The sequence below is a fragment of the Perissodus microlepis genome, chromosome 4 (genome assembly GCF_051167445.1).
Source record: "Perissodus microlepis isolate ML-2025 ecotype Zambia chromosome 4, ASM5116744v1, whole genome shotgun sequence".
Lineage (NCBI taxonomy): Eukaryota > Metazoa > Chordata > Actinopteri > Cichliformes > Cichlidae > Perissodus > Perissodus microlepis.
This window is the reverse complement of record NC_140464.1, coordinates 6,201,125-6,223,722: the sequence shown is the minus strand read 5'-3', so window position 1 is coordinate 6,223,722 and position 22,598 is coordinate 6,201,125. Positions and strand designations below refer to the sequence as shown.

Genomic DNA, 22,598 nt, shown 5'->3' with positions numbered 1-22,598 from the left:
ACCACAGTTGAATCTCACCACCTCCTATCAGATCAACACAACCAACTGTGGCAGAGAGACTCAGTGCATCACACATGTACAAGCACACACAGACACAAACAGAGTTTTGTTTCCATCACGTCAGACCTGAACTTAACCCCATTTACACTAATTTCTGACCAAGCCTCACTAAACCATGAACTAATTTAATTATTTGTATTATGAGGACTGGAGGGGGAATGGCATCAGAGACATTATATTTATGGGATTTATGGGAGAATTCTGAAACGCTCCCAAAGAGCAAATCAACAACAGAAACAGGAAACAAATGAGCCAATCATCAGTTACACTGACACACGAGAGGTTCACGACCCTTTCAGTTTTCTGGTGGCAGATGCATCTTTCTGCTCATTATTGTAGCAAGGGTGTAGCTACTTTTTAGCTCCTGTATCCCTAATGTGCATTAGAATGGAAAAAAGCAGAGACACTGATGGTGCCACCACCCAGTTATAAAACTGAGGGAGGGGGGCAAAAACCTTTATAGCTTATTCTGGGACAGGAAATAACTGCAATGATTCATTCCAGGATGGCTGTTGAGTTGCGACACTTGCCTCAAGAGGAACTTGGATTGCATTTACCTAACTTTACATAAATTTGCACATAAATCTTCAACGTTTTTTGCATCTCTAAAAAAGTATTATCAAGCTATTCGCATGCAGAACTGTAGCAACAGGAAGCTTGAATCCACACCGTCAACCTGCTAATAACACTAATCAGTTACAATAGTTCTCAGAACTAGTCATACCTCCACAGTACTTACACTTTAGTTTTACATAATTAAAGAAGTTATAGGAGAGGCAGAAAGTTATCACAACTAGCATCACCTTTCCATCATCTCCACTGTAAATAGGACGACGTCAGACAGGTTATTTAAAATACACCCTTATGACACCGACTCCTGCCTTATAACTGTCTGCAAACCACTTCCCTCTTTGGAGCAGTTAATATTCCCACTAGACTCTCTCTACTTTCCTTTAAAGGTCAGTACTGTCAAGACATTTTGCTACTGATCAATGGCACCTATGCATGTGTTAAAGTTCACTAAAGTCAGAACTTATAAAAAAAACAACAAATTGAGCAGATTTACTGTGCCCATTTCATTAAATTAATGAATTTTGATGTGAGGTATGAACATTTTGAGCAGCAGCAACACCAGGCACAAACTGCAGCACAAAAAAAATGGCAAAAAGATATGTATATTAAAAAGATTAAAAAGAGATATCAAAAGGAAAACCAATTCCCTCATGACATTGCAATTCAGTTCCAGGAACAGAGCGATCATACTGAAAGCAACAGAGACTTCAGTCATTTTGTCTGATACAGTCTTGTTAAGTCTACAAATAACACGCTTTATGCCATCAAAGAAATATCAAAGATTATACAAGTGATAATGATATAATCACTTAAGGATTTTTTCCATATAGTAGCTGTGATGACACCATATAATAGTCAGCAAGACATGAAGGAACATGTGCAGCCACACTTGTTTAAAGAGGCAAGTGCTTCCTGATGCAACAGAAGGAAAGATTGAAATTTAAACATTTGACTCACCATGCACTGAGGGAGCAGGAGCGACAGAGTCAACTCACCTTCTTACTCTCTTCCATCTCGTGCTCAAACATGGCACTGAACACCGGCGAGCGAGCTAGGACAGAGAGAAACAAAAGGCCGAGACAGAGAAAAGAGGGTTTGTTATTGAGTGTAATGTTGATACACGGTGAGGTCTCTGATATCCGTTAACAGCTTGCCACAGGGCCGGAGGAGAGCAAGGACATGACTGACAACAGTGACAGCAGTAGAGGCATCATGTGGAAAAAGTCAGCTCCTTTCTGCTGACAGACTCTTGACAGCCTTTCTCGTTTGTTTAGCCAGTATTCAACGTTGATGGGCCGACTTGAGTGTTGCTTATCTCATATATTATGCCCTAATAAAGATCTGTTTTCCTCTTTTAGTTGCACTTTCACTTGCTACCACTCAACTGCTATTTCTTTTTTTTCCTTTCCTAGATATGGTTTTTCACACGGCTTTTGCATCACAGCACAGTCTACAAATCCTCTCAAGGAAAGTTCAGACTATTCTTCCATTTATAGAAAGTGATAAGCCATGAGAGAGAAACAATGTAAAAGAGCTGCTGGTTATTTGCCAAGTCACAACAAGAAACAAAGAGGGTTTGCAATGAAAAATGTATTCTTATAATCCAAGTTCACACAGATTTCATATTGTATATTTTGCTAAAGACATTTTTGCACATTTTGACAATCTCCAAAATAACAAAGATAAAGTCTAGTAGGAAAAAAAGAAGCAAAAGCAATGACCCAATGGCCCTAAAATGGACATATTAATGTATTTAATGTTTAACGTATTTAGTGAAAGCTTAAGCACAGTGTTTTCCACTGTTGTTATCCCAGACGTGACCCCAGCTGGAGAGGTCATGCTTAATCTCCAGTACAGGCAGAACATGACGGCCCAAACAGAGCTCTTTAAAATTTCAAATTACTGCTGTCTAATAATTCTGCAGGCTTAAAATAATCACCGGATCTTGTCCCTGTAGTTCTGCTTAAGGCAACAACACTGTATTTTCTCTCTTGTCGTCCCAGTGGTGACAGTGGTTAGTTTTGGCACAGAATAAAGCACAGCCTCACAGATGGAGCTTAGCCTGTACTTGATTACCAGCTACTGTTATTACTAGTAGAGTAAGAATGTGTTCCTACAAAGGTAGACCTTGGCCTTTTACTCAGAGTCGCATATATACTATAGCCACGCTTTTCTGACATGGTTCGCTTAGTTTGATTATGCACTGAAAGGGTAACAGTTCACATTATTATTCAGAAGTGAATGCCTTATTAGCTAGTCATTAAAATCTAACAAATGTTGTAACACATTATTAAGTATGTGTCAAAGTCAGTGATATAATAATTAATTCAGACACTTAATAATGAGTTATTAACGCAGAGCTATCTAACCATTTAATTACTCATTGGCTTACACGGTGTCATCCATTAAAACTGCCAAAGCCGCAAATAGCTATAATACTGTATAACTGAATAAGCATGGACAATGGACACTGAGGCTATAAGGTCAGAAACTCACTCGCTACAGGACATCTCAAATCCACTAAATAAAAATGGCTAACACTAAGTCCCTTAACATTTTCATACATGTTATTTATGACACGTTTAGAGTTTTAGCAAAGGTGGGACATTCAATTCAATTCAATTCAATTTTATTTATATAGCGCCAAATCACAACAAAAGTCGCCTCAAGGCGCTTCATAGATACAGAGAAAAACCCAACAATCATATGACCCCCTATGAGCAAGCACTTTGGCGACAGTGGGAAGGAAAAACTCCCTTTTAACAGGAAGAAACCTCCGGCAGAACCAGGCTCAGGGAGGGGCGGCCATCTGCTGCGACCGGTTGGGGTGAGAGAAGGAAGACAGGATAAAAGACATGCTGTGGAAGAGAGACAGAGGTTAATAACAGATATGATTCAATGCAGAGAGGTCTATTAATACATAGTGAGTGAGAAAGGTGACTGGAAAGGAAAAACTCAATGCATCATGGGAATCCCCCGGCAGCCTACGTCTATTGCAGCATAACTAAGGGAGGATTCAGGGTCACCTGGTCCAGCCCTAACTATATGCTTTAGCAAAAAGGAAAGTTTTAAGCCTAATCTTAAAAGTAGAGATAGTTTCTGTCTCCCGAATCCAAACTGGAAGCTGGTTCCACAGAAGAGGGGCCTGAAAACTGAAGGCTCTGCCTCCCATTCTACTTTTAAATACTCTAGGAACAACAAGTAAGCCTGCAGAGCGAGAGCGAAGTGCTCTAATAGGGTGATATGGTACTACAAGGTCATTAAGATAAGATGGGGCCTGATTATTTAAGACCTTGTATGTGAGGAGCAGGATTTTGAATTCAATTCTGGACTTAACAGGAAGCCAATGAAGGGAAGCCAAAACAGGAGAAATATGCTCTCTCCTTCTAGTCCCTGTCAGTACTCTTGCTGCAGCATTTTGGATTAGCTGAAGGCTTTTCAGTGAGTTTTTTGGACATCCTGATAATAATGAATTACAGTAGTCCAGCCTGGAAGTAATAAATGCATGAACTAGTTTTTCAGCGTCACTCTGAGACAGGATATTTCTAATTTTAGAGATGTTGCGCAAATGGAAGAAAGCAGTCTTACATATTTGTTTAATATGTGCGTTGAAGGACATGTCCTGGTCAAAAATGACTCCAAGGTTCCTCACAGCGTTACTGGAGGCCAAGGTAATGCCAACTAATGATAAAAATTTTATTTGTGAAGAAGTTCATGAAGTCATTACTAGTTAACGTTAAAGGGATGGTTGGCTCAACAGAGCTCTGACTGTTTGTCAGCCTGGCTACAGTGCTGAAGAGAAACCTGGGGTTGTTCTTATTTTCTTCAATCAGTGATGAATAGTAAGATGTTCTGGCTTTGCGGAGGGCTTTCTTATAAAGCAGCAAACTATTTCTCCAGGCTAAATGATGATCCTCTAAATTTGTGACACGCCATTTCCTCTCCAGATTACGAGTCATCTGCTTTAGGGTACGTGTTTGAGAATTATACCACGGAGTCAGGTACTTCTGATTAGAGACCTTAGTTTTCACTGGAGCTACAGTATCCAGAGTCGTACGTAGTGAGGAGGTGAAATTATTAACAAGATAATCAACCTCTGTTGGGGTAGCGTTCAGATAGCTGCTCTGCTCTGTGTTGGTACAGGGCATTGAAGATGATAACAGTGGGAGGATTATATTCTTAAACTTAGTTACAGCGCTTTCAGAAAGACATCTACTTTGATAAAGTCTCCTCTCCACCGCTGTGTAATCAATTATTGTAAATGTAAATGTTATCAGGAAATGATCAGACAGGAGAGGGTTTTCAGGAAACACTGTTAAATGTTCAGTTTCTATGCCATATGTTAAAACAAGATCTAGAGTGTGATTAAAGTGGTGGGTGGGTTCTTTTACATTTTGAGAGAAGCCAATTGAGTCTAATAACAGACTAAATGCCATGTTGAGGCTGTCATTTTTAGCATCTACATGGATGTTAAAATCACCCACAATAATTATTTTATTTGAGCTCAGAACTAGATTAGATATAAAGTCTGAGAAATCAGACAGAAACTCTGTGTAAGGCCCAGGTGGACGATAGATGATAACAAGTAAGACTGGTTTCTGAGTTTCACAGCTGGGGTGGACAATGTTAAGCATCAGGCTTTCAAATGAATTAAAAGTCTGTCTTGGTCTTTCATTAATTAATAGGCTGGTGTGAAAAATTGCTGCCACACCGCCCCCTCGGCCTGTGCTTCGAGGTTTCTGGTAGTTAGAATGACTCGGGGGTGTTGATTCATTTAAACTAACATAATCATCCTGCTGCAACCAGGTTTCTGTAAGGCAGAGTAAATCAATTTGTTGATCATTGACATTGGAAATAAATGGTGTTCATTTTAGTTACTTAAGTTGTCACAGTCATTTTACTATAGTAGAGAAGATAATTTGATGAGACTAATATGAAAATACACTGTACAGACAAAATCTTAATCTTTGAAGTCCCATTGCCACAGGTTTATAAAAAGAAATCAAGCACCTAGCCTTGCATTCTGCCTTTACTAACTTATTTTGTAAGCGTATGGGACATTCTTTAATAATAATGCAAGTTAGTTTTCAAATTCAAATTCAAAGCTTCCTTTAACATCAGCACAAAAACTGCAACAGGAGTTTCATGGCATGTGTTTCTGGGGCTGAGCAGCCAGTAGGTGTAATGAGTAGGCGGTCCAGAACTTCTTCTGATATAGTGTAAAAGTTTGTTCAATATCAAAGGAATTGCTCGTGTTCTCACACCAGTGAAAATGTTGAAACATTAAATAAATGATGGATAGCATCTTAACTATCAAGCTTGTTTAGTTGATAATGGAAATTCACATAACCTTCAAATATTCCTATTCTCCTGTCTCTTAGGAAGGATATTTCTTTTTTGTGTGTGTGTGTGTGTGTGTGTGTGTGTGTGTGTGTGTGTGTGTGTGTGTGTGTGTGTGTGTATATATATATATATATATATATATATATATATATGAGGTAAGACAAGCTAGCCACAAAATGTTTTTTGAGCAAATTAAGTTTTAAGACAGTCTTGCTGTCCACAGGATATTAAGAAGTACCATGTTAAAGACTTCAGCAAACTTTATCCATTATGTATATGGATCCATAACTGAAGACTTAGTACTAATATCAGTACTAGTACTATCAGATATTAGTACTGAGTCTTTTGACTCTTAGATGAAGTTAGAAAGTTTGGTCCTGTTATGCTTCAATGACTTGATCGGGAGTCCGCCTAGCCTAGACATTCTCTCTGTCTTAATATCTGCATGGAAACTAAGCTTTGCACTGAATGGCCTGGTAGGACTCTGGGAACAAACCTACACCAAGTCTGTCTGGTGCAGCTGGTGAGCTCATACTGCAGTAGCAAAGCGAAAGGGTGGGTGAGAGAGAGAAAGAGAGAAAGAATAAGGAAGAGGTCACAGTAAAGAAAGCATGGAGAGGAGAAAGGAAGGAAGGAAGAAGAGGGATGGACATAGGGAGAAAGCGGAACTGAGCACAATTTAAGGGGAGAGAAAAGCATGAAAACCACTGGGAAGACATTTAACAATCAGAAAGGCGCAGATAAAAGACAGGGAAAAGGAGATAAGAAAAGAATACAGTCAAAGAAAGATAATAAAGAAGAATAAAGAATAAAAAAGGAGCAAAAAATAAAAAGCCTGAGTGAAAGAGAAAGAAGAAAAGTAAGAAATGTAGAAGCGGGTATAAAATTAAGGTAAGCGACGGGAAGAGAGTGAGTTGTACAAAGATCACATGGCCAATGCACAGCCAATTTGAGTTACTCTCCCTACGCCGTTTGATCCCACTCTGTCCGTCTCCACGGCGATTAACGGACAGCAGAGTTGTCACGGGAACAGCCTAGAGGGGGAGTAACGCAGAGGAGGTACGTCATCTGGACTGAGCGGAGAGAGAAAGCACGGTAGCAAGAGAGAAAGGGGAAGACCCCAAACCACAGCAGCACATAATTAAAATGGCTCCTCACACACACATTTCAACAAATCCAATAATGAACAGCCTCCCCTCGTCTCCACAGAGACACACAGTTCACCAGTTTCTTCAAACTTTTCAGTAGCTGATGCTGGCTGTCATCAAAGTGCCAATATCTGAAACAAGTTTATGCTTGTCTGCATGAGAGTGTGAGAAACTTTATTTTCATCAATATGGATTCCTGAAGGCCAATGAAGACACACAGGTGCTGAAGGTGTCAATAGCGAATACGGATATTCAATGTATTCAAATTTAATCATCCCCGTGGCGAGCAAAATTATTCATCAAAATTAAAAATTTGATGAAGTATTTCCCCCAGAATTTAGTTCTCGTCACAGTGGAAAAGCCTCTGTGACAGCATTCACACCAAAACGAAAACTCTCCAGTGAAGCCTAGAATAATGACAGACTCCTCTATGAATAATAACAAACTCCACCACCCTCATAAAACTTTGAATTCAAAATATTTTAATATAAACGGTGGATTAGAGTGCAATGTCAATGAACTACTTTTTCATCAAATTTTAATATTTCAATTCAATCTAAATACAGACCAATTTTAACAAAGGCATTAGGTGTTATATTCTTTACCATCAGAGTAAATAAAAGAATAAAAGAAACAAGGTATATATATAATAAAAACAGACCTTACTTAAATGAGGCCCTTTTCCCCATTCGAGGCCACTTCTTTGTGTACCAATGGACCACTTTACATTTGGTTCTGACTATTTGCACTTGTGCATCTGCAATCTCACCACTGAATTCAAACCTGCTTAGACAGCAAACCTGAACTTCTGTGTCAAACTGACCTAGCATATATTGAGGGGCAGCAGTATGGCTTCATGCCGAGAAAGAGCACTACAAACGTGATGTTTGCTTTGAGAGTGTTGATGAAGAAGTATAGAGAAGGTCAGAAAGAGCTCCACAGGGTCTCTATAGGCATTGAGGAAGCATATAATAGGGTGCCAAGAGAGGAACTATGGTACTGCATTAGAAAGTCAACAGCAGCAGAGAAGTATGTGAGGGTGGTGTAGGACATGTATGAGTCAAGCAAGCCACTGGTGAGGTGTGCAGTAGAAGTGTTAAATATGGAGCTGCCAGACAGAAGTAAAAGAGGAAGACCACAGAGAGGAATCATGAAGTAGGACATGCGAGGTTGGTAAAACACATATGACATGCTAGGGCCATGGTGAGATGGAGGCAGATGAGCTACTAAAGGGAGAAACTAAAGAAACGGAAGCAGCAGCAGACTGGTGATCGTGGCAGGTTTGTGGCTGAGACCAAGAGACCAAACAGCAGTAAGTCTGAAGGGAGAACTCAAGTCACAAGTCATCAGTTGACCTGAAACATGGTTCTTGTAGTCCATAACAACCTAAGGCATGGCAAAAATCTACTAAATCGGAGTGTGTGCCATAGCGCACCTACATCAGGCTTACCAAAAAGGCTGATTTGTGGGGGGCAACAACAACAACAACGGTATTAGACCCCCATTTATATCAATGCAACTTCATCCTCTTCTCTAAAATTAAATTCAGCTCGGGGGTAACCATCTTCATACAAAGAGGAAAAGAAAGCAAGCACCACAAACGTGATAAATGGTCAGAACTTCCAGGAAAGAATTTAAAAGCACATGTTGAAAGTGGTAGAGAGCTGCCCAAGTAAATAATCTTGAAGGAAGCATCATGAATTTAAATCGGATGTGTTTTTTGGACTGCATGTACGACCATCAAACCAAAAAAAAAAAAAAAAAAAAAAAAAAAAGAGAGAATCCTAAAATGAATTTAACGCATCAGTGTTTAATGTGAAGTACTGTGCACTCCGCCGCGGAGTCCAAGCCTCGACCGATCAATTTATCACTGATCTAATGTTCGCTGACGATAGCGCCATTTTTGCCGAAGACGACACCAAGGCGACTCACATCCTCTATGACATCGCCCGGCACTCCAAACCGTACAACCTCAAGATTAACGCCGAGAAGACCAAAGTCCTGACCACCGACGGCTCACCAGCGATCGTCCACCTCGACGGTGTGCAGATCAAACAAGTCCAACAATTTAAATATTTGGGGTCCCTCGTCGAGGAGAAGAAAGTGGCATCATCAGTGGAGATATGCTCCAGAATTGGGCAGGCGGCGGCAGCGTTCGCTTCCCTGCGCTGGTGCGTTTGGAAGAAGAACATCTCATTGGCGACAAAGATCTGCCTTTACCGGACCCTGATCCTGCCCATTCTACTTTACGGCGCGGAGACGTGGACAATGCTCAAACACGACCTGAGCAAGCTCGAAGTTTTCCAAATGCGTTGCCTTAGATGCATACTTGGCGTTTCCCTTCGCGACCGTCATTCGAATGACACCATCCTCACCAGCTGCGGCAGCCAACCGACAATCGGCGACCTAATCTAGCGCCGCCGACTCCGTTGGTTTGGCCACATTTGTCGAATGGACCAGAGCCGCTACCCCCATGGCCTACTCTGGTTGACCTGCCCCACCGATTGGAGGGTGCATCGAAATGCACCAAAAAAGACATGGATGAAACAAATCCAGGATGATTTGAAGGCCCTTCGACTTGACCTCGAGCAGGCAAGAACCATCGCCTTAGATCGAAAAGCGTGGAAGATAATCGTTGGTCAAGCAAGAGAACCTGCGGCACCTACAGCAGCGTACTGGTTGCGCGGCCGACCACCGCCGCTGGTCGCCCGCTAAGGACAAGAAGACTGTGCACAAAAACACATTGTCAAAAAGAAAAGACAAGTATACTCCTGGGAACAATCAACCAAATGTTGCCACTAGTCTAAAAACACTAGCTGTTAGGATTAAAACAAACATTGCAAAGAAAGTTTGCCCATAGTTTGCCTGTGGCATATCACTGTGTACTTTAGACAATGGTGTGATTGTTTTCTCAGCCACCGCTGATTCCAAAGTCATATTGATGCAAAGTTTGATTAAAACAAGTCACTTGAATGTTCATAAAATGAACATGGCAGCTCCAGGCAACAATCAGTCATGTTTTATCTAACGGAAACCTCAGCGCTGTCAAATGAAGCCAACATGTTGCAATTTCTTAAAGGGGCACTTGTGGCTGGTTTAAAAAACAAAAATAAACAGTTTGTAATACAATTATCTGACAGACGATCCAAGATCATTCTACATGGGTTTCCATCAGGGTTTTTTGCTATTGCTTGGCAACTCAGTTTCAGCAAGTTTCAGCTCTGTCAATTAATTTTCTATAGGACTAAGGCCTGGAGACCTTAATGTGCTTCTTCTTTAGGCTCTACTCTCCCTCTTTTTCTGAATTATTGTCTGACAATCTTAACTGATAATTTGTCTCTCTCCAATAAAATGAAACTACTATAAAAACTATACACGTGAAATAATTACTTCCCCTAATGTATGTATTATTGCAAAGAAGACATTAAAGTTGGACCACAAAAATTCTAAATGTCTTAATTTATTTATCAATCATAAACTTCATTAAAAGCATTTTATCTTCACAGACAACACAAAGCAGTAAGTGTATTGCTTTAAACAACGTTTCCAGCTGGGTTTTAGCACCTGAAGGCTAAATATAAAGCTGTAGCAATAACCTCTTACACATGTGACAAAGGATATTCTCACCTGCCAATATGGCTTTGTGTGCCTGGAATTTCTGGCCAGCAACACACAGGGAGCAGTCAGTGAATCTGGAGCTTGCCCACAGATCTCCAAGTTCTTCCGCCAGCCTGCAGTCAGGAACCCTCACCATGTTCATGGTGTTCTGGCCTGAGATATTTACAGAGTCTTGCACTACGCTCACCTGAAAAGACACACACACGTTTACAGATTACCCCCCCATGTCGTAAATTTTGTGCCCTTTTTATTGTGTAAATCAGAATAACTTGTTTTAGAGTGAATAGTTCCTTTAGCACACTGACTGGTTCACACAGAGGCAAATAAACAGCATGCAATGTTCATAAAAGGAAAATAAATCGGTAAATCAAACATGCTGTGAATGCTTAATGTGGGTTCACTGTCTCTGTAATCAATACATCAGCCACTCAGTATGGAAGTAATTTGAAGAAAACCTATTGTTCCTTCTTTATCAAATCAGACTGGCTACACTCCCAAACAAGCCAAAAAACCCGCATTGAAGTCAAATTGGGAGTGCCAGTATGTGTGTGTGTGCATGAGAGTTGTCTGTATGTCTTCCCTGCTGACTTCACCACCTGTTCCAGACAATGTCAACCAGACTCATTTATCTCTCAACAGGACTCACTGCAAACACACACAAACAAGCAGGCTCATGAGCACAAACACACCCACATATTCACACACACACTAATTACTAAGTAATTTCCAACAGACTGGATTGACTGACTTGCAGTTTTTCACCTGCCTGGAGTGCAATCTAATCAAAGAGAAAAATTAGCTAGCTATAGCCTGGTTTGGAACATTCTGTAGTTAGTTAATTAATTAGTTAGTTGTCTGGCTTTCAATTCATGACAGATTAGTCTAGTAATGACGAAGTCCAGAGTCATTCTAGCTAGCATCCGCGGAGTGAGAGTTAAACGGTGAAGGATTATTAACTGAGTTCCAACAATAAACTAAAACTAATGGTCTAGTTAATTTTGTTAAAATTATTGGAAGATGTCCTGTTCTGATTAGATTAATATAATCTTGTAACGAGTTTTTAGTGCAAGACAAAGACTGCATTGACAAAGTTACCAAGGTTACAACTTTGGTGTCGAAGAATTAATTTCAAAGAATAAAGAATATGGCTCATATTACCAATTATGATAAATTGTCAGTGTCAGTGCTCAACAAAGTCTCCTTTAGTTCACAACTTGTAAATTAATGTGTTTTAAATTGTCTAGCTGAGGGCTCAGTAAATTGTCAAATTAAGATTTGGCTAGTTTTCTGTTATTATAAGACATTAAGGCCATACTGCCCAACTGGGTTGCTTCCTTTTTCCTTTAGATTAGGCCTTTTAGGGTCAGGTAAGTTTACGGACACTGTAATGACACTACATTATGATTTTTTGAAAAGAAGTGATCCCACTCGTAGTTTTTTATACTTGTAACCATTTGATTAAAGAAAAGCTGAATTATATTATTATTACTATTACTGTATTATTTTCTAAAATGGCACAATGGAACAGTGGTTAGCACCGTCACCTCATAGCAAGAAGATCCTGGGTTTGAATCCAGCCTGAGGCCGTTCTCTGCAGAGCCTGCATGGGTTCTCTCCAGTTAATCCGACGTCCTTCCACAGTCCAAAGAATGTATGGGGTTGGGTTAACTGGTCATTCTGAACTGGCTAAAGATGTAAAGTAAGCATAAAAGATTGTCTGTCTTTGTGTTAGCCCTGTGATAGATTGGCGACCTGTCCAGGGTGTACCATGGACGGGTGCCCTATGACATCTGGCACAGCCAAAACTCTGGATGGATAGATTCTAAACATGATTTCATTAGAATATTGTTGATTTTCAGGCTAAGCACTCTTGCATTCAACAAAACACTATTCAAAGACTTCTGACATGTTTTTTCTATCAACTTAAATAAATCTATTTTGTCATAGCTGCCGGTATTGGTGGTGGATGGAAAATGAAATTTGCAGGACTTGGTTTTCAGTTACATTTAACACCACAATTAAGAGCTACGAGGCACCTGACACCTGATAGATAAAAGGACGCTTGTTCTCCTGTTTTTCTCGCTGACACCTTCGAATAGCTTTCAGTAAACTATTGTCAAGAACAAGGCCAAAAATCCCAAAACATCCCACAAAGTGACCTTGCTGTTAAAGCATCAGCAACTGAGGCTGACACCCAAAAATCCATTAAAAAAAAAAAAAAAAAAAAAAAAAAAAAAAAACCTAAACTAAATTACAGCCTGGTTCCCTTCTCATCCATCCCCATTCAACCATCAGCCCACCTATTCGTCCAATGCCACATCCATCCACCTATTCAAAGAACACAAAAAGAGTCCTAGAAAAGGAGGAAAAGTGCATACAATAGAGAAGTACGTGGCAAGCAGGAAATTGAATGTCAAGGAGCCTTGTTTGCTCCTGATGGAGGTTTGAGGGTTAGCCTGAAGGGGACAGAAAGAAAGACTGATAATAAAACAGAAGAGTAAGAAAAGCAGGAGATTGGGGGGGAGGGGGAGATAATAAAAGTGGAGAGAATACAGATGCAGAGATACCAAGCGACAGACAGACAGAATAGAGAGAAGCCATCACACACAAAAGAGCTAGGAGTGAGTGAGCCATTGGTGGGATCTACAGTTGAAGATGACCTCTCATAGTAGCAGCTCATTCCTGGTACAGAAATGACAGGGACCGTGTGAAGAAAATGTGACTATTCTGAAGAAGGAGAATTCAAAGTATTCCTGTGTGTGAGACAGTCTGGTTTCCAAAGCTGGGCCTATTATTCACACTCCTAGGAGATGCAGGTTTGACTGACATATGTACATCTCAACACACTGACAGAGGAGCACTAAAAATAAAGCCACATTCACACGAGAAAGAGACATTCCTGTGCACAGACTTTGGCATTCATAAAACACTGATTAGTAATACAGAAGGCCTGGTAGATAGGGATTTGCTGTGTATAAGGGAGGAACAGGAGGAAAAACAGAAGAGAGAGACAGACGCACGGGCAAAGACAAAGAGGGCGGAGGACAGAAGTTCACTGAGCTCAAGCTGGAATGAAAAATGGCTTTAGGAGGAGAAGAGGAGGAGAGAGGGGAGAGTCCAGAGCTGTGTCCTGAGTACCCACTGAATAAAATAAACAAGTGCTGAAAAGCGAATTGGAAGGGAAGCCTGGAAGCTTGGTCAGTGCGTTTCGGTATAAATAGCCCAATTAGTATGGTGGAGCCGTCGTTGGGCTTTTAGATGCAGTGTGGCAGAGCCGGTCTAATTACTGGCTAACTTGACCAATTATTTCACTGTTTAACCAGGCAGAAACTAAATCGCAGCACCTGGTTATTTAGATACACTGGCTGCCCAGACAGTCTTCACACCATTAGCTGTCATCTTCAGTCATTGTCAGCTTCCTCCTGCTTGCATTTTCCCACTCGAAAACAATTCTCATAGTGATTGAGCAGACAACATTCCTAACCATGTATACACTTGATCTTAATTTAGTCTTACATCATCTTAAGTCTTCACTTATTTTAGTAGAGATGGGCGAATGCTTTGTGATGAGTTATTTGTCACCTGACAACAAAAATGTAAGTCCTCCAAAGAAAAAGGCATTAGTGTTCAACATCTTAATAAATGTCAAAAACACATATACAGACTGTGTGACTCTTTCCCATCAAGATTTCCTCAGTGAAATTATAAACTCCACTAACAGACCATATATAAAGATGAACGTAGCCTCCAGGTCTGTGAAGCCAATGCATTAGTGAATTAAATCCTCATCGTTTCCAAGCAGGGGGTGAGTCCCTTTATAGAAGTCTGAGGACACAATCGTGCTGCTTGTGTGATTTATGGGTTTTATTGTTAGTTTCTAGTTTTTTTCTTAGAAAATTAATGTGATGCTGTACTAAGTTGTGCTCCCCACCTAGCAGTTGACAAGTACCAAACTGTATGAAAGCTCTCAGTCACATCACATCTGGCTTCAGAAAAGCAAAAGTTTAGGTACAGGCTTCAAAACAGCTGGATGATGTCACACTAGTTGTTTTATATGTTTTTATATGAAGTCCAACTTATTATAAGAGAGTCACAGTCATGACATCCTCCCATCCTCATATCATTTCTAATTAATATTAGATTGTTCAGGAAGACATGTGGAGGCATCCCGGGTAAATGTACGCTAACGGAAATGTAAACTTTGCTCGCCAGAAGGAAGTTTTTCTTTAAAGATACCTCAGTAATGGAGTGTTAACTGAATGTTGGTCAATATCACAATTTTAATATCGACTTTGATTCTAAAGTTTGAGTTTTGGTGTCAACGAGGTCAATAAGAATGATCCCTCAGAGGAAAACTCCATAGTAACTCTGCCAGCAGTGCAATTCAATGCAATGAAAGAACTGAATTAACCAACCAACCAACTAAATGATTGACTGATTTGTATTTATTACCCAGTAGTTATACTGATGATTATCATGATGATGACGACGACAGAAACCACTTATGTATACAACCTTAGGTAAGAAAATAACAGTAATGAAGAATCATTGCAGCTATATCGCCACAATCATCATTTGTTTTGGTAATTAAGTTCCAGAGATAAGTACTTACTAAAGCGCTTGCCTCCCAGTTAGTTCCTCAGACATCAAGATGAATCTCATTGTAAACCCTCCAGGCAACGCAGAGTTAATATTGAGTTTCAGCACCCAGATGATTTATTCATAATGCATCAATCTTTTTCTGCCTGTTTATGTGTTTGTTTATGGATTTACAGTGTTTTGCCATGCGTGAAATAGTTTGAAAAAGGAAAAAAAAAGAGATTCAAATCAAATGAAATTCATTAAGTTCTGGAACACTTGTTCCTTTACCTGCCAAGACTCATTTTCTCGGTGCAGTCCTTTGCATTCACAAACACGTAAACACGGGCCGAGATGACGGACGAAGCAGACAGACATATGGACAGATGCATGCATACATACACTCACCTCAGCAAACTACACACTTTCTCACACATATGACAGGACACTACTTGCTGCTGATGTATTATTTTAAAAAAAAGTGTAATTTCCTTCTTTCTTCTTTCTGTTATTTTTTACCATAGATAATTTGCATAAATATTATTTGACTTTCCACACAACAGTTTTAATGACCTGCTTTGAGTGAAGGCAAACTTCTAACCTGAAGAGGTGCTATCTAGACAGACAGCACTCAGGATGAGAATAAATATCCACTAGTTCTATGCAAAATAGAATTCCTTTATGCTGCTTTCTCCCAGACATCCTCACCACACATTTTCATGACTGTCCTTCCGATTCTTTCAAACTCTTTACTTCTGAGATCATTAAGGATGCCATTCGATAAACAAAACAAGTCTTAAAATTAAGAGTATTTGTTATGTGGTATGTTAAACAATAACCTGTTAAAGGAGGATGTTTTTCACAATTATTCAACAGCTTAAATTTGTTAACTTTTTGGGTCATTCTTCTAAGAAAAAAAAACCCAATGAACATAATGGGAAAAACAAATTCTGTCCATCTCTGCAGGCAGAAGCAAAGTCTGACAGTAAATGGTTCAGAAATGGTTGCCAGGTTGGCAACGAGCCGCTGCCAAAATGGTAGCCTTATTTTAATTGTTTGGAATTTGAACAATTACGTCCATATTTCAAAAATAAAACCTGATACTAAGATCGTCTGAAAGCAATTTACATAACACAGATGTTATTTTTAATCGTCTGTATTTGTGCAACACACACATACAGAGGAAATGTTACCATTGTGCCTTATTAATTATGCAAATTAAAAATATCAGTGTGAGGCTGAATGCATTTGAAATCACACATTTGCAAGTTTTGGGTCATTTGCCACCACTGAGGGGGAAAAAAGGCAGATAACAGTTCCACATTTGAAAAACTGCATTAAATGAAACCAGAAACTGATTTACTGCATGTTTTCCATCCTCCTCCATTTATTAGATCAGTGTTGCTCCCAATCAGTCTGTCTTTTAGTATCAGTACTCTCACTATGATACACTTTATTTTTCTTTAAGTATAAAGTCAGTTCTGTTGAGTGTTATATATTGTTTTATTCAATCATTTCACTGTTTTATTGCACACCTCACTTTTGCCTTTAGATGTGACAGTGTGATGTAATGCAGCTCTAGCACACTCATTTGCCTTGACAAAGATTATACACTGAAAGCACTGAATAGACATGAAAAGTGCTTCCTACAGTGGCAACCACACCATACTAAATGGCTGACAGTGATCCAAATCTGGCTGCCTGGGGCCACTAAAAACCTACTATTGATCTCTCTGGAGGTAACTACAGAAGCATTAACAAATTAAATCAGACAAACATCTTTTACAGCATTACTCACATTATATCACCGCTGTGTTTCAAATCAAACACACTGCTAGTCTGAGGATTCACTACTAGTTGTGTTTCTATTGCTTCAGTGGAACAAATGTGTTTAAATAAATCATTACAAATGTATTACGAGTCAGTTCAAGGAAAAGCACAGCCATACTTCAGAATTTCATTTATCTGTTATTTACATTTTTAATGGAAATTTGACTGCAATTGAACCTGAATCAAATGTCAGGGGAAAATATTGCATATTACGCATTTTATAATAGATTTTTAAGACGCAACAACATGGTGAGTGCATGCTATCTGAGGAATAAATCTAATAACAAAGTGCATGCAATTCCACTATTTTTCAATAAACAACATAAATACACACTCATCATGTACACCTACTCATTTCATTGACAAACTCTCAAAAGATCTGTGATCTTTGAAATTGTCATTTGAACCCCTAAGCACAAAATTTCATCACCATCTTTTTATAATGTACAACTTGCTCTCCACTCTCTAGCCAGCTAGAGTAAACAGGCTTGATGTCACAGACGCGCTCTGCAGCTCTCTTACTCATTCCCTGCATCTACTTTTAGATTTTATTGCTCACAAAAATCAAAAAAACAAAGCGCAATGACAGGATGTTGGAGTTTGGAGACAGTCTAATACACGGGTCTGAGTTAGTGGCCCTCTGGCAGCTGCAACAGGTGACAGAACTGATTAAACCGGAGAATAATAGAGGAATCTGATTTAGTCCTGACACCATTAAACAAACATAGCCCTAAATCCCAGAGCTATTAAACAAAAGTCAGAAATAAACACTGTTCACAGGAAGGCGACAGCTAAAACCGCCTCCTTCTTTAATTAAAGGCTATTCACTTCCTCCCAGCTGATCATTGTTTTTTAACCTCCTTATTCCACCCATAAGGATTTAATGGAAGCTCTTATATTTCCAGTGTTTGCTCGGTCTTCCCTTTGGTGAACAAAGAGTAATTAATTTTATTTCTGTTTTGTTTGCAGAAAACTTAGGAAAAAAAAGAACCAACCACTAAATACTGGATGACTAGTCTGAGCAGCTATAGACACGAGCCCCAATCAGACAAAGAACACTGCTGCATAACAACAAAAACACCACTATAGCTGTTTTTGATATAGCTTGTGTTTACTCCTACTATGCAAGACCATAGTGCCATAAGATTGTTAGCAGTAGAAACCACACTTTCATTAAAGGTGACCTATTATGTCATTTATTATTCTTGGAGATACGATACTAGAGCAGCTTTAAATGATTCACAGTTTAAAATATACCTTATCTATCTTATACCAACTCCTGCTGCAGCCAGTCAGTTCATCCTCTGTCTGAAATAAGCCATTTCATTTCCTTCCCCACCCTCCCTTTATGATACCTTTCTTCTGAACCAGCTGCCCCTCACAAACAAAAGATTTCAACAGCGTATGAGTGGGGCTTTGTGCGGGAAAAAAGTCATGTTAGAGATATCTCCTCTCACTGACAGACACAGTCAGTCAGTGAGAGGACACAGTGTTTGGAGCTTTTGGCTAACAGGGATCACGTGCACATAAAGTAGATTAACCTCAATATTTGAATCTTTGTTTAATGTGTATGTTAACACGTACATTAATATCTTTAATATTAGTTTACACACTCACCGACCACTTAATTAAATACACCTGTTCAACTGCTAATTAACACAAATATCTAATCAGCCATTCACTTTGTAGTAACTCAATGCATTTAGGGCTGCACACCTGGTCAAGACAACAAGCTATAATTCAAACCAAGCAAAAAAATGGGGAAGAAAGGTGATTTCAGTGGCTCTGAATGTGGCAAGTTTCTTGGTGCCACACTGGCTAGTCTGAGTTTTTCAGAAATTGCTGATCTACTGAGATTTTCTTTCCAACCAGCACTAGAGTTTACAAAGACTGATCCAAAGAGGAGAAAATACCCAGTTCTCAGGGTGAAAATGCTGGAGCATAGGCAGACTGTTTGGAGCTGAAACGAAGGCAATAGTAACTCAAATACCCACCAAAGCTGAGGATCTCTGAATGCACAACACGTCAACCCTTAAAGCAGATTGTCTACGGCAGCAGAAGACCTTAGAGCAGACAACTGAGGCTAAAATTGGCACAGGCTCAGCAAAACTGGACAATCAAAGAGAGGAACAACACTGCCTGGTCTGACGAGGCTTGATTTCTGCTTTTATATGGTTAGAATTTGGCAAAAAAAAAAAAAAACAAAACAAAACAAAACATGCAAGCATAAATCCATTCTGCCGTGTATCAGTGCTGGGGGTAGTGTTGTATGGGTGTGGGGGATATTTTGTTTGGGCCCCTTAGTGTCAACTGAGGATCATGATAGTGCTGACTACGTGCATCCCCTTTCATTAAGGTGCATGTGTCTTCTCGTGGTTACTTTCAAATGACCTCTATAGTTAATAAATATCAATCTAAGACCGCACTTTCAGGATGTGGTAGAACAGCACATTGCATCATGCCATCATGTCAATATGGACCAAACTCTGAGAAAGTTTCCAGCAACTTGTTGTCTCTATGCCAAGAAGAACTAAACCAATTATGACGGCAAAAGAATCCAAACAAGTACAAGCCTAATACAGTGGCTACTGAGGGGGCATAAAAAAATAAATAAATAAATAAAACCAACCCACACACAGACTTCCCAACAGTCCACTGAAAGCTCAGGGCATATTTGCATCAACAACATGATAACAAAATATCAATATATTTGGGCATTTCTGAGTTTATTTCTAAATGTTACAAAAATATACTGAACACTCATTATCACATTTACTAAAGGAAATGTGGGAAAATGAGGAAAACTACTTTGCCAGGTGTAGCACAAAATGAGAATGCTGTTGCTCATTGCATAATGGGAAAAGCTGGATTATTGATAGCAGTTTTAATCCAAGGTAAGAATAATTAGTTTTTGGCCAAACACAACAGTAGCTCTTCTTTTCCAATTCCGACCAACAGCACACTACAGACTTAAGCCAAGAAAGTTAAAGTTTTCACAAAATATTAACTATAGGTATCCATCCTGGTCTTACAGTGTTCACTTCACTGGCTGTGTGCAGGGATCCAGCTGTGTGAATTTCTGTGACTCTGCTCATAGACATACCTACTGCCCTGCCACTGACATGGTGGTATTTTGGTGAATCTACACAGACAGAGGCATATTTCATGCATGATTTGAAGTCAAGCTGTTGAACGAGTATCATGGCTCAGGTCCTGATTCACAGCCAAGTGTGCTGAGCCAAGCCAACTTTGTTCTTACACATACAGGCACACACAGACAGACACACACTCAGACGCAGTTCCTCTACACACATGCACGCACAGACAGACAGACACACACACACACACACACACACACACACACACACACACACACACATAACCAACACACGCTCAGTAACACCACTAGCTGCGAGCATGAGCCTCTGCTTTCAGTCTATGAGAACCAGCCATTTGGGTCTCCTTTTAAGTAGCTTTGTTTTCTCTGCTGGAAGATCACAGACACCAAAGTGATAGCTTTGAGACTCTGATGCCCGATCTAAGAAGCTTGAAGGAAATGTTTGGACAAAGAAAATAAATAAACATGCAAAAGTTGCCTGTTTGTTCAATTTTCTGCAGTCTTTACTCTGGGAGAAGCAAAGTGCTTTTGATGGGAAATGAAAGAATATTTATGTGCTGTTGGTGCGAAAGCACTGCAAAGATAGTACCTATTAAAGGATCCACTGTGGCTCAAGTCACATTGTGAGACAGAGGGGGGTCAAGCTTGCACTCTGTTTGCTTTGTTGTTTCACCTTCAATCAGGAGTTTTACATATCAGTCTTTGATTAAATCCAAATTTACACCATTTAGCTACTACAAAACACAGAACTATACAAATATATTTCACCTCAATTCCCTTTTGCCTAACAAAAAACAATTCTGCATCCTTTCTCCCACGCCCCTTCTTCCTTGTGTCTCCCACCGCTGCCTCTTTATCCTGAACCAAGTGCTGCTCATGTGTGTGAGTGTGTGCATGCCCGTCTTGTTCAGTGTGCAGGGAGAGAGCAGCTGGAGCATCTGCAGTCGTCTCCTCTGACAGCAGCACAGCATATGGCAGGGCCCTGTGAAGGATGGGTGCTGTCACCCGGCAAAGTGCTTACCCACCGATGGGAGAGGCGAACCGCGCTAACACCATGAGGAAGAGGAGGAAACAGCTGAACATCAGCACCCCACTCATTTATTCTCCCACCCTAGGAGAGGTGTACTGGAGGAGCCTTGAAGACAGGGCTTTTACTCGAGCTATGGCCAAAGTCACAAAATATTAATATACTGTAAATCGCATCAAAAATAGTTATTCTGCAGGAGTTAAAGTTTCAAGAGCAAAAAAAGAAAAAGAACAGACAACAAATTGAACCATCTTCCAGGTAACACATGCAAGTGCTGAGCTTCACATATGAACTCATTACCGCTTTATGACTCACACAAAAGTGCATGAAATTTTGTGCAAAGTTGCATGTATAGTTTTGTAAATGATTATTATTATTATTATTATTATTATTATTATTATTATTATTATTATTATTATTATTATTATTATTATTACAATAACAGTATTATCATACTATTATGCTACTACTATTACTACTACTAGACACTTAACCTTTAGATTTGAAAAATTATTTCAGCCTAGGTCTTTCCTGCTTCTAAGCCTCTGCCCTTTTGCTTGAGTAGCTTTCCCATTAATGTTGCTTTTGTGGCTTCAAGTCTCAAAAGTTAAAAGTTTAAAGCATAAATTTGAAGAAATTTGTTCATTGGACATGTAGTAACAAACTAGATAAAATGGTTCATTTTTGCATGGGAAGAAAATCTTCTTTTCGTAGCTTTTCATGGCTAGCACTGGCTATGAGAAATCATACGCAGGTCATTATATTTCTATTTGTAAGTCATTAGTTGCTCTCTGGACTTCTTTTTCCTTTTCATTTTGGCTTTGTAATAAAATATAAACCTTGTCCATCAGGTTGCACCAATATTTTCAGCGACCACAAGGAGAACTGAGTGCTCAGTCAATCCAGTCAGAACATTTATCAAAGCTGATGATTCATTTTTAGTGTCTCAATCATTCAGGAACACCAAGATTCTCCGATTCTGGCCTCATCTGAGCCCAGTCTGACTGTGACTGCTTTTGTTTTCTTCCTAACGTGGGAATACTGAGCACAGAAACAAGGTTTTGATGATGTTTTGTTTTCTAGGCATTCCTGTTGTTTTTCTGCCTCTGTCGCCATCTTCCAGTTCTCTGGATCCAACAATGTGACCAACTGTCAAGCTTAATCCTGTTAATGATCCATGAATTTTGTTCTGCCCATTGCATTTAGATAAGTTTCCTCAGCATATAGTAAAGACTGATACACTGACCACAGCAACAGTCAAACTCTAACATGCAAGTAGACTGCTGTGTGCACACAAACCTGT

The 22,598-nt window shown here is 39.6% G+C and overlaps 1 protein-coding gene across 1 annotated transcript in view; it reads right to left on the bottom strand.

Moving 5' to 3' along the window:
• Positions 1–22,598, bottom strand: part of spop (speckle type BTB/POZ protein) — a 99,406-nt gene that overhangs the window by 8,290 nt on the left and 68,518 nt on the right. Inside the window, exons 7-8 of the mRNA XM_084925281.1 lie at positions 10,752–10,929; positions 1,629–1,684 (exon numbers count right to left, since the gene is read on the bottom strand). Coding sequence (XP_084781407.1) covers positions 1,629–1,684; positions 10,752–10,929 — 234 coding nt within the window. The remainder of the gene's footprint in view (positions 1–1,628; positions 1,685–10,751; positions 10,930–22,598) is intronic.